We start from the raw sequence: 13,940 nt of genomic DNA, 5'->3' as shown, positions 1-13,940 counted from the left end.
CAAAGTTGTTTGATATTTCACTGTTGCATTTCCATATGAATTTTAAAATCAGCTTGTCAATTTCTTTAAAAAAATTCTTGAGAGATTTGAAATGATCAATGTGAGAGGAAATAAAATCTTAACAACATTGAGTCTTCCAATCCATGAACATGGGATATCGCTCTATTTAGGTCTTCTTTAATTTCTCTTGGCAATATTTTAAAGTTTCCAATGAAGAGGTTTTGCACAACCTCTGTTAAATCTATCTCTAAAGGTTGTTCCTTGGTCAAAAACAATGGACAAATATATGCATGAGTCTATTCTGCTCCCTTGATCTACCTGGAAATCTTTATGCCAATACAATACTGACATGACTATTGAAACTATATACTAAGACTTCAAATTAGGTAGCTTGAATCTTCCACTTTTAATATCATGAATCTAAGGGGTCAAACAATTTAAAGATGTTTTTCGTTAAGCAAATTCACAAATATATTCCGACATCTCCTTACTCTATTCAAACGAAGTGTTTGAAAGTACGTTGGCATCAGACTCACTGCTAACTGGTTTATTCTTTTAGCCTTGGTAGACATCGTTAATCTATCCATTTTTCATGGATCTGGCAGGAATCTAGATGGGTAACATTATGGAGTCATTGTCTGAGTCAGTGATATAAATAAAAGGTCATCCAAGCTCCTCAAGGTTAAGTTTCTTGGTGAGAAGGTTTAAAATAAACACTTAAAAAACATGGTAAATGTATCAATCTTATTTCATTTAAACTTTTATGGCATTTTTATGTGACACAATTTAAACTTAAAAAACACTTTTAAAGAATAATGTCATTTAGATTCTCTATAACTCTAATAATTTGAAGTTCATGTCAAGCTGACATCGTATTGCAATAAACTATCAATTGTCATTTCATTCTTAACTTGACAACACAACAGATTAAACTATGTAGTCTTAAGAAATCGTGAAAAATCTATAGGCTGACAGAGAAAAAATATAATGCTACCAAAGTATGCTACATACTAAGCTACCACCACTAAGTAAAGGAAGGCTCAAGCATGTCTGGGCCCTTGATGGAAAAGAACTCTGTGTCAGCTTACACAGACTACAGTCTATTCAATCTGTGCATAATAGTTAATTTGTAACTCAATTCTGTTACATGTTCAATACTATTGTTTGAATATGTTCATCGGTATCTCTTTTTTATCCAGAAGTGATCATTTCTTCGGGAAATTTCAGGTAATTTCTTCAGGAAAATACACTTCAGAAATACAGAAGTAGCTCTTGTTTGTTAGTCTCAATATATAGCAAAATAAATCGATAAATAAATAACTTCTAGATTGTTAAATTTGAAAGAAAATCTTAAAAATGCTAAACAAGAATTTCAGTTGCCTAATATTTGTTAACTGCATGAAATGAGATAGGTGCTACGTGAGGAGGTATACACACTTACTAAGGAAAAATTTTTGATGGAGTGATCAAACTGATTTGGTGCATTGGGAACAGTCCTTCTGAATTCTTTGTCATTCTAAAGCCAGAAGGATGAATAAACCTATGAGTGAGATATTAACTACACTTGAATAATGCTATCTGTAAGTCAACAGGGCTGCCTGCATACACCCTGCTGGTGAAATTTCCTTTTTGCCTGTTTCCCTCACATAAGAGTATACAGTAGCTTAAATTGTGTTCTTCATACTTTCCTTTTCAAGTGGTAATCTTGGCGAAAATAACCACTGAGGAATATTCTGCACCTGAGGTCCCCGTGACAGAAGAGTAAAAGGAAGCCAGAGGAGGGACACCAGCACCAGCATGGCTTATGGACAGAGAGAGGTGCCCTTTGTGTGTCAACAATCTGTCAGATGGGCCAAGCCCTTCTCCTGGAAGCTTGCACCGCATTCCTTTGGGCGGGCTGGTGGTCATTAAGCCGGCCAAGGCTCTTCAACTACATGTGAGGATTTGCTCCTGTGCCCTTGAACCAAGGGTCTCTGACAGGTGACCCTTTTACCAGATAAAAGTAAATCTTGAAGTGGAAGATGTTTTGTGTCAGCCCCCTAGACAGTCTGTATTGCAGTGGGGAATTATTTACGCCATTTGGAACACTTTTGATACCTATCTCTTTCCAAGCTGATTGTAGTTTGGGTGGGCACTCTGTAGTAGAAAGGTAAACCATGTCAAAGAGGAATACATCAGAAAAACACAGATTTCAAATGAGCCAAACAAATCTGGCCTTGAAAAAAAAAAGTTATGTGTTACTTAAATATTATAAATCCAGCATAAAAGCTAAGGGCCTTGACTGAGTTGTACTAAGCTGTTTGGCTTAGTACTGTTTGGCTAAGCTGTTTGAACTGACTTTGGTATTAAAGAATCATGTTTGATTTGTGCCACAGAGGCAGATAAATGCCAAAAAGACAGATGCCTCTGTCTGTGAGACATTGTCCTATATGGTATAAAGTTAATAGCAAAGTAATAAGGAGCCTCTGGACCTGACATAAAATATAAAGTTGTGCCTGCTCGATGCAGGTTCATGATCGATCACCTGTACATGCCTGTGATCACAGCATTACCGGCCCCTTGGCAGAGGGAAGAGGGAGCACGGCCACACTGCCAACGGCGGCACCGGGGAGTCTGCTGACGCCCAGGGCCAAGCCAGGGCGACACCATCTGCATGGCAACAGTTTGGGCATCAATAAACTGAAACATGAAGAATCAGAAAACCCCTCATGAACACACTTTACCACACATATTCCCAACTTGTCCAACATAGTAGCCAAGGATGACCAACATCCACTGGGCTCTTCTACCATCTCTTACACCGAAACTGTAAATCACTGGATTTAAAAAAATGTGATCACAGGTTGCTACTACAAACTAAAAGAGAGTTTTATGTTTACCAAGTTTGAGTTTTCAACATTATATTAACATTGGATATTTCTTGACTCAATAATAATCCTTATCCCATATAGAAATCTGAATCATAAAAACTTAAGATCCAAAAGGAATGGCTAGCATTAATTTTCACTGATCATATAAATACCATAATGGGCATTAAAGCTCCTTGTAGCTAAGCGCTAAATATAGCATATCAAGAATCAAAATGTACCATAAACAACATATGTCATGTATTTTACCTTTATGCCATTTTGAGTATAACTGCCAAACTCAACTATTCTCATGGAACCCAAGTAAAAGTCTAACAATGAGTTACAAATTCTGTTACCATATGATTTATCACCTAAACTAGAACACTTTTTAGGGTAAAAATTGGTTCTATTAATAGTTACGAGGAACATCACCAAAAATCAGCACTGTCCCAGGCATATGTAATTCAGAAGTTAGAGTAATTACTTGTAAGACCTATTACAGCATATCAATAGGTAATCAACTTTAATAGATGTTTAAAACTTTTCATCCTTATGTGTTCCTAACCAAGGTATCTAGTCTATTTTGTTGAATCACCAAGGATGCCCATCATGAAAAAAAAAAAAAAGGATTCTCTTCAATGTCCTTATCTGCTTAACTTGCCTCTTCACTGCTTTCCATTCTTTTGTTTTTAAGATTTTTTTTTTGATTTGGACCATTTTTAAAGTCTTTATTGAATCTGTTACAATATTGCTTCTGTTTTATGTTTTGGTTTTTTGGCTGTGAGGCATGTGGGATCCTAGCTCCCCGACCAGGGATCAAACCCGCACCCCCTGAATTGGAAGGCGAAGTCTTAACCACTGGACCACCAGGGAAGTCCCAACTGCTTTCCATTCTTAATCGCAAAAACACCTGAAGCTGCATTGAGCTACAACCACATCTACTTGGTTCCAACCCACAGAGGGATTGCTGGCTAGAGAGTCAGGTGGTTCCAGAGGCTGAGACAAAGATGGGAAGGCAGGGCTGCTGGTAAGCAGGTGAGAAGCAGCTAAAAGGTGGTGTGAGCAGGAAAGGAGACGGGGAGGGACTGACTAAGAGGAAGGCGGGTCCCCCAGCTTCACCACAGCTCACGGACCACCCCCAAGGCAGGGCTCTGCCACAGAGAAGCAGCTGGTATGTCTGCACACAGAAGGCCAGACCCTGTTCTCCCACTGCTTGACACGACTTTACAGGACACCTGATCCATAAGACATGCAGCAGGCTTACTTTATAAATATGTAAAAGCAGACGAATTAAAATCTTGTATTATTCAAGCATGATTTTCCGTAGACCCTCAAGTGCACAGAGTTTACAAAAATCGAAAAGACAGGCAATCCCGGGCCAAGAACGAATGTGGGGGGCCCCCCTGGACTGCCTGCCTCCTGAGCAGCAGGCTGAGGGCCGGGTGGCTGGACTGACCTGTATGCTGCCTGCGGTGCTTGGTGAGGGCGTGCCGGGTCCCGCCAGCAAAGCCACACAGGTCACACAGGAACGACTTCTCGCCTGTTGCAACAATAAACAGATGAGGGACTGCGGAGGTCACAGATCATTAAAACATATCTATCAAGGCTTTCAGGGTTACTAATTCCTCCAATCAAATGTTTCCATGTAAATATGTCAAATGGGAATGAAATTACCACTGCGGTTTATTGACTGTGATAAAATCTGAAAAGCACCACTGAACATAATTACATACTTGTCAGACCCATAAAAATTAGCTTTATTATCAATGGAATGGTTTTGTACAACTTCATTTCTGGTAGATGTCTTCCAGATGGGGCTGCTTTATGCACTTGAACAGTTTTTATGCATATCCTGATTTTTTACAATTCCCATACATCTGGACTTTCTGAGCTGACTAAAGATTGCTTGGAACTGTTAATATACAGTATACACGATTCTGCTTAAATAGAACATACTGAATTTTCTAACAACTGAAGGATATTGAATCGGTTTTACCTGATTCTATCAGCATCTTCTTTAATAACTTCCTACTTAACAATATGAATGAAACAGTTTCCCTGAATATACTGAAGATCCCAAGTAACAATAAAATCTACGTTACTCAATTCAGTGCTGTTTATATTCCTCAAACTTTCATGGTACAAAAAAGGAAGTCTAGGGATTGCTAAAGAAATTGTATAAAAACTCCTACTATTCATCTTTAGTGATAACTCTTGACTGGAAAACTCTGCAACAATTAGAGTCAGATTTGGCAGACTTTGTTAAAAATGTTTAAATGCTCATTTTTAAAAACATTTTTACACAAGCTAACATTCTGCCCTATAGTTTATAAATGCAATCTCTCTCTTTTCTACAGCATATTTGGCCAATAAGTGCTGGCACCTAGACAGTTTATCCCATAAGGCTCCCAAAGAAGAGAAAAGGAGAATAAAAATGCTAACACCTTGGAGAGAGTCAGTGAAATTATAAAATACTTTTCAAAAATAAAACAAACCATTTTATCTATCTTTATCTACTATACTCATGTGAATGTTTAATGCAACAAGTCTTTCAAGGGTTTTTGCCCATGTCAGCCTGCTCTGTTCTAAAATGTTTAGGTGTATCACAATAGAAATTTAGCTTGAGGTGTTGTGGAAATGGTAATTGCCTTTTTAAGGTTAGAAAAAATAGTAAATATAGGAAGGCAGAGTTAACTACCGTAATCAGAAAGAGTCTTCCCTTTACCTGAGAGCAATACTAGCTTCTCTAATTTAAATGAACATATTAATAAAGAGAGTTTTAACCAAATTATGTTTAATCTTATTTCCCAATAGTACGTTAAAATGCTCATTATTATCATTTATAAATAAAGCTGAATTTAAGTATTTTTCCTATCTTTACTTTCCTATTTTGGGGTTAAGTTCACTCCTTGGCATCATTATATCAATACAGAAAAAAAGAATAGAGTAGATGGGCTGTGAAGAATAAAGTTTAATTACAATCACTCATTGAATTATTTAATCAATTTGAAATATAAATCTTTCTAACTAGCTGTATTATCAATTAAATAACACTGAAAGTGGACTTTTTAAAAAATCTCAAAAGATAATTTGCTCGTTAATATTAACATACTATTCTGTGTTGAGACAAAACTGTTCTCTACAATTTATTCATCACCACAGCTTTGTGGGCATTAACCCCTTCGAGTGCGCGGAAATGTGTGTACTGTGGTCCACACATGCACACAGAAGATCACACACACCTATGCATCTGGTGGTGTGTGGTGGAGAAGAGGTTGGTGCTATGCTACCCAGCCAGCAAAATACCTGATGAGGAAAGAGTATTCTTACTATTTCTGGACTCAAGCAGACTATTATTCCTTTCCCTCATTTACGAACTTCTTTACAATCTATATCTGTCTTGTAAGATATAAACATTAACAGACAAATCCTAATGAAATTTATATTTTTTACAGGTATATGTGCTGCATGTAATGAAATTTACATTTTTACAGGTATATGTGCTGCATGTATATACTAAGTTTTATTCCCTTTCCTATTTTAAGATATGCATAGGCACAAAGACAAAATTATCAATTTTCCATGTGATTTGGTTCTAGATATATTAGTGACCTTGATATTTTGATGTGCAGGATTTTTATCTAGGATGTTAGTCTGCAATGTATTGTATGTCATATTTACCTTGGTGGCTTGATTTGTTTGTCACTCTAAATTCAATTTTCACTTGCCCTTTTTTTTTTTTTCCAAGGGGGTAGGGGGAGTTAGGGTTGGATAGTGGGCAACTGAGTATTTTTCAAGAAAAAAAATTTTAAGAAAAAACGAAATGTAATATACTCAATAAAAAGGGGGTTCACTTAACATGCCATATTTATATGATAGCAGAGATATAATAGGAGACTTTTCTTAACAACTTGAATTAGTTTCAAGTGTGCCATTTTGCTTTCAAATGTAGAAAGACACGGAAACCAATCCTTTATTTTCTATTAGAAAACAGCCACTGTCCCCTATCTCTCATTATGGTGCAGACTACAAGACCTAACAACAAAAATCCATATTATTGATCCAGCCAAGTCTCCACAATTATTCTTTAGAAGGAAACGCCAACGATAAATTACATCTGCACTGGCTTTTCATCTGCTGTTCGATATAAGTGATCTTTCAGGGCAGGCTGGAGACCTTAAATCGTCAACGCCCTTGTCAAGGAAGCTAAGGAGGCCTGGGCTTCCCACAAACTGCTTCAGAAGAACTTTTAACCTATAATTTCTAACAATAATACAGGGTTCTTGGCAATCAGAAGAACATTTGGGAATGCTGATTAAAATTTAGTTTTTCCTTGAAACAAAATACTTTCTGAGAGCTGTAAAGAGGAAGAAGACCACAAAACACCAAATAGCTCTCAGTCATCTCGCCACAGTGAGATAAGCAAGCACTCGACTACACACTTGTAAGGAGTTTAGGGGCCCTCTGTCCTTCGATAATGAAAAGCAAGTCATATACACTGAACAGAACCACAGGGCAGGTAGGAGAAATATGTTCATGAAGGTCCAAACTGAGAGGTCTCAGGACCGTGCCTAGCACAGATGTATTCTGTGTGCTGCTTTTACTATCAGTTGGTTTAAATTCCAAACAGTCCACTAAATGTTTTGATCTAAAATGTATGTGAATTTGTACTTTTTCAATTATCTAAAAAATTTATACTAGCTAAATTCAGTTTAGTCTCTTTGTAGTAATTTCAAAAACTCTTGGATCTGATAGTATTCTCTTAAGAGAAATATTAAATTGATTTTAAAAATTTCAAGTGGTACATATAAACCAAGATTCAATAATGTTCAGAAACATTATGGCACGGAGTCCATATCAGTAACAAATATAAGACAAGTTCTCTATGAAAATGTAATCTCCTCAAATGATCTTCTATAATGATCACACCTAAAAAGATACCTTTAAACACATACACATATATGTACCCACACACAACATAAATCAGCTTTGAAATATGAAACTTATTTTAAGTGAACACATGCACGTGTGCACACGCACACACACACAAATATTAAAATGTCACTTAAAAATTATGCTGAGCATCATCAAAACACAAAGAACTGATGCCATGCCTTTTAACATGTAATTACCACAAATTTAAACTCTTCAAACAGAGATTCCTTTCTACGGACTGCTGCTGAGACGACCACCCCCCACTACCACCGCCACTGGGCCCCGGTGGACGGGCACACCTGTGTGCGTCCTGTAGTGGTCCTTCATGGCGGAGGCCGTGAGGAAGGAGTAGTGGCAGGTAGGCCAGGTGCACTTGAATGGCTTCTCCCCCGTGTGCAGTTTCATGTGGTTGTTCAGGGCCCACTTCTCTGTGAAACTTCTATCACACAGGCGGCATGTAAATTTCCTGCATGGAGTGGACAGAAAAGGATGCAAATATTACCCTCAGGGGAGCACCTCGGGCCCAGACAGGTGCCGCTCCAGCCCTGCAGTGTGGCGAGTGCAGGGTGTCGTGAGAACTGCGGGCCTGGTCTGTCATGTCTGTATAACCAGGCATTGATTTTTCTGTCCAGGCCTGGCACTTCAGCCATTTATTCTCTGCTTTGCGGTTGGGCCCAACGGGTTTGAAAAATTCTGTTACAGTCCAGTCACCCCTGAGGCAAATGTGAGAATAGATTTCACCTGTACAGGCCTACACCACTTATCCAGGGCACGGGCTGTCAGAGAAAAGGCTAAATGAAAAGCTATCCGTACTGAACTACTCCGACACCCCCTGCTCTCTACCAGGCGGAGGCACCTGGGGCCTGGCGGCACTCAGAGCCCAGCCCGCCCGGAACAGCGCACACCACACGGCTCCCTCGGAGGAGAGGCACACTCCAGGGGCGTCTCCTTTCTAACAAGGTGTCCTTCTGGGTTACCACACAGGTACATAAAACGTTCCCCTTGATAAGAATAAAAATAAGATTATAAATACAACTTTTCATAAAGTATGCCTTTGAGAAAAAGAAACCTCAATTATTTCCTGTATGGGATGAAAACTGAAAATAACAAATCAATACTCAGGTCAGAAAATATTTCAGCCCCACAGTTCCCAGTTAAAGATCTCTGAATACCTTTACTAATCCAGGCAACATGAACCATAAACAAAAAAACTTTAATACTTTCTCTGGTCGAGCTTCTGTCCCCTGTCACTTGCATTCAGGAAATCACCACTAAAATTTACTTTTTATTTCTAATACAATTTAGTTTAAAGCAATCCTTGTGACTAATAAAGCAGTGTCCAGCTAATTAGTTCAGGATAATGAACAGTCAAATAAAAGCAAATTAAAACCTAATATTCAAAATTAAAATATTTTAATAAGTTGATAAGCACAATGCCACAAAAAAGACAGACTATGGCAGCTTGATTTGACTATCATAAGTTGGTCTACGCTTTCAGCAAGTTAATACAATTTTAAAAATAAGATTATAATATCTGTGTTTTAAATTATGATATAAATAAGGAGATATAAAGACTATATTCTTTACATAAATGCTTTTAACTAAAATTTTACAAATTTTCTTAGTCCCATAAGGGTAGAAAAAAAAATTCCAAGCTCCAATTAATTAATTTTCTCATTTTGAGGCAAATGTGGATTACTTTAACAAATTAATCATTCAGGTTTCACAAATTCTTAAGAATCGAATTATGAAATTACCTTTTATAAAAAGCTCTCTTCATTTGTTATATGTAGTAATATTTTTATAATATTATATTTTAAATGCAACAGAAGTAAAAACTGCTAAATATTTAAGAAATGTCATATAAAATATCTTAAGTGCTTCATTAACATTAAAATTGCCAATTAATATATTTATAGAATGTATGTGTAGAGAAACTATATTTACACCCCTCAACACAGACCGACTTTGAAATTACTGTATCACTTGATCATTGCTTACTGGTACTAGAGAATGACAAACATAACTAAATACTTCGAAGTGCGCTGTAAAAAAATATCATGTCCGTATATCTCTTTGACGGGTCTTCATGCATTTAACATTTCAAAACCATGACAGGGATCTTATTTCCAAGATAAATTCCCCTATCTACTTATTTCTTCATGTATTTATTGTGGATCTAACCTTCTCCTAAAAGAAATAAATAAGGAGGTTAAGTAGATGCTATCTTTTAACAAATAGTTACTCCGGACTGTATTACAACTTTATGAATGACAAAATAAATCCCTCATTTTTAAATCTACCACGATGTACATTTAACAAAATTACATCTATGAAACCTCAATATATGTACTCTATTATTCATACATAATAAAAATGTTAAACTAGAGCTTAGAGCCTGTCATGATATGACAAAAGCCAGATAACAAAGAACTAAGGCCACCGCTTGACTTTCAGAAAACCTCACGTGTTTTACAATTTGCTTTATGAAAATAAGTGCTTGCACTGGTACTTTGAAAAGAACCTGAAACCTGAACCTGAACCAATGTGAAGTGTCCTTATAAAGACTAAGACCTACTCATCAGTGGGGGGTTTCCTGGAACTGCTGCACAGTTCTGAGCCTCAAACACTGTAAACTATCTGCCACCATGCAACGAGTAAGGACGACGTCCATCCAAGGGATCCGCTCTCCTGGGGGCATTCAGGAAGCCCACCACCTGGATGTGTCACTAGGACAGAGCCTAAGTGACAATGTGCAGTGCTGCTCTGCCACGAGAACCCAAGAAGAAAAGGTATCACTGTGTATTGTGCATGTACTTCAGAAAGACCTGAACACCCACTACACCACAAACACTGTTCGAGACGGTAGAGACAAAGAGGGAAAAGAGTCAGATTTGGCTCTCAGGAAAATCACAGGCTCCTACGTGAGGAAAATCCTTCACAAAGATAACCTCAATGCCAGGAAAAAACGTAAAAGGCCATCATAAATTTAAAAGAAGAAGCAATTAATGGGACAGGGAGGATTAAAGAAGGTTTCCCAGAGAGGGCATCTAATTTAGATGTTGGAAAACAGGTGGCAATGCAGAGCCAGCAGGGAGGACGGGTAAGGGGCAGTGCGGGGAGAGGCAGCGAGGTGGGAGCTCCGGGCCCCGACAGGCTGTGTCAACTATGGCTCTGTCAGCTGATGCCTCTCAACGGGGTTGGCCGTCCAGTTTCCCAGGGAGCAGTGAAGCCCCGGGACCTACATTAGACTGGGTTAAATGATATAAGTGCTTTTCTATATCCCCACATGGTGTTCTTCCATCAGAAACTTCTGGTTTAACGGAATTGACAATATACTAAAAAGAGATCTATTTGGCATAAAATTCGCTAGTCATCTCTCCTTTTGTGCAGGGAGTTACAAAGTCAGTCAGTTGAAGGATGTACAACGATGAGTGACAACCACGTAAAAGTACAACCTAAAAGGGCGAACAAGATAAGCACACAACAGTATGATGGTGTTTGGTTCACCGTATATCCTATGGTCCATAAAAGTGCCTGGTACCCAGAGCTGTTCCATAAATAACTTTGGACCAATGGGATGAAGGGAACTGGTGGTGAAGAGTCTCGTTCCTTACGTAATTTCACCAGACTCAGAGTGGGAATGTGAGATCCGTACACGACAGCAACAGGGGTCATTCAGGCCGCCCAGGGCTTCCGATCCTCATGCTGTTTGGCCTTTTCTCCTTCCTCAGCATTTGTGTTTATTTTATAAATGTCAATATTTCAAACATACAGAAAATGACAGAGATGCACATCTACCACCAAGGTTTATGTACCCAGATGATAATATCCATGTTTGCCATATTTGTTTCATATCCTTCCTCTGGTATTCTAAACATTTTAAATTAATTTTTAAATTTAAATATTTATGAACTGAATTAAAAAGAAAAATGGTATGGCAGGCCATAGCACAGTGACAGCAAAGGTGCTAAGGAGAAGGCCACTTCTGCGGGAGAGCAGGTGGAGGTCCACACCATTTCCGCTCTGATGTAATCGAACTACTTTATAACGTTTGATAAAAAGTTCAAAATGCCAAATAGTGCTATGGACTTGTAATGAAAAAGGGCAGTATGTCACCTCCTCTTTCCTCAGTCTGCACTAGATGTTTCTACTGGATATAAAGTGATCTTAGAAGGTTTCAAAAGAAAAAAAAATCAGAAGCAAAGTAAATTAAAATGGTACCAGAATTCTCAACAGCAAAGCAGGAATTAGAAGACAATGTAGCAATGGTTTGATCATTTTGCGGGCAATGATCTTAAGTAACACAGAATGTTCTGCGTCGTTGCACCTTCGAGTGGTTCCTACCAAGAGGTGTTGTCATTACAAAGTTCCTGGCTTCCAGGGATTATTATTTTTTGCTAAAACTTTTGGAATAAAACCCATTTTCGTGTGGGTAACTGTCATGTAAAAGTCAGTTCAGCGTTCATCTTTGAATGTAAATTCCGAAGTATTCCTAAATTAAATAAGGGCTCCTGGATTAAATTCTAAGCATTTTTCTAGTCCTCTCAATATATTTACAGTATGTTTATTTACTGTTACATGTGCCATTTTATCCTCAGCACCACCACTCCAACACACACACACACACACACGCGGAATGGCTCCGAGCCTGTGTTCTCTGTGTTAAAACTGGTGGAAGATCTTCTTCTCTGAAGTCACTCATGACATGACTTGTAAAACAGAGTCGTGACTGAAACCCACATCTCTAGACTTAAAATTTTGAAGAGACAATACTAAACATCCTCACTGTTATACATATAACAAAAACTTAAAATTTCATGGAGGTTCTGCGAGGCATTATGTACATACAAAGTTAAACTAAAGAATTAGTAGGGAGCTGAATTATTTTTATATGGTCAATGGTACTATCTTAATAGATCCTTCTGCCTTAGACTGTGTTAGAGCAATTGTCTGTTTATGAACGCCTAAAGGGCAGATAAGTTTTGTCAAAATATATAACACTTCTATTTTGAGTTGCACCCCTAACTTTATCTTTCCATATTACACACAAGGTAAGTATCCTAACAAGAGAGTCTATACTCATCTTCTTCAAATTATACTTTTAAATGTTATTTAAAAATTTTAAACCCTATTAGGTGGGTTATTCAGTCAATTTATTCGCAAATTAATAAAAAATCTGCACGTATCCCACTTACATATGAAGATAGAAGTATTTTGATACTTTGATGCTTTATTACTTTATGATTTTTGAAATACAGTAAGAATAGCCACTAGTATATTTTTATGTTCTTTTCTAATCTCTCCAATTCAGAATAATTTGGAATACAGTTGCTTTAGTGATGCATTTTAGAGCTGTAGATATTCTTTGCCTTTCTCCTGGAAAGCCCAGTCTGGGTTAACATGATTGAGAAACTCAGGCTCAAGTATAGACATGTTTTAAAAAAAACAACAAAAAAAGTATCCCCATTAAGATGTAAACAATCTTAAATATCCATCAGCTGGGGAGTAGAAAAATAATGACTTTAATCATAAAATGGAATATCATAATGAAGTTAAAATGAATCAATGAGCTACATTTATCAGCATGGGTTAAACAATCTCAAAAAAGGTAACTGCGTTGAAACAAAGCAAGTTAAGCATAGAAATATTAAATCTAAACATATGAGGTCCACATGCAAAAACATGCATGACATCATAATTTGTGAATACTGATTGTTTCTGAGAAGAGGGGTAAGGCATGCATATGGGGCTAGAGAGCTAACTACAGTTGTACATTTTTGTTGTTTTTAAAAGGAATACAAAGTAAACAAGGTCATATGTTAACATCTTAAAAAGTGCTTTCATCGTTTTTGAAAAATTTCACAATTCGAAGTGAATATTTTAATTAAGTAATCCAAAATTTCTTTTCTACATGTCACGTCAAGTTAATAAATCATACAAATTCATATCTGCAAAAAAACAGCAATGAGCAAGATCTGCTACAAATGAAATGAGCTAAACTTTATTAAAACATTAAATAATCATGCAATTATTATCTTTCAAAGCTCTGAAACAAAGGTGCTGATTCAAAATGATTAACAGTAAACTGATGTTGCAAAACCTTAACTGACAGGTATTGCTGGTCTTTATGAATAAACACAGAACTGAAAACAA

The 13,940-nt window shown here is 37.3% G+C and overlaps 1 protein-coding gene across 1 annotated transcript in view; it reads right to left on the bottom strand.

Annotated features, from left to right (window-relative positions):
• ZNF407 (zinc finger protein 407) overlaps positions 1 to 13,940 on the bottom strand; it is a 422,327-nt gene that overhangs the window by 179,492 nt on the left and 228,895 nt on the right. The window contains exons 5-6 of the mRNA XM_060119725.1: positions 8,084 to 8,250; positions 4,306 to 4,389 (exon numbers count right to left, since the gene is read on the bottom strand). Coding sequence (XP_059975708.1) covers positions 4,306 to 4,389; positions 8,084 to 8,250 — 251 coding nt within the window. The remainder of the gene's footprint in view (positions 1 to 4,305; positions 4,390 to 8,083; positions 8,251 to 13,940) is intronic.

The sequence above is a fragment of the Mesoplodon densirostris genome, chromosome 15 (genome assembly GCF_025265405.1).
Source record: "Mesoplodon densirostris isolate mMesDen1 chromosome 15, mMesDen1 primary haplotype, whole genome shotgun sequence".
Lineage (NCBI taxonomy): Eukaryota > Metazoa > Chordata > Mammalia > Artiodactyla > Ziphiidae > Mesoplodon > Mesoplodon densirostris.
Note: the sequence above shows the minus strand (reverse complement) of the source record. Positions and strands in the feature narration are given on the sequence as shown.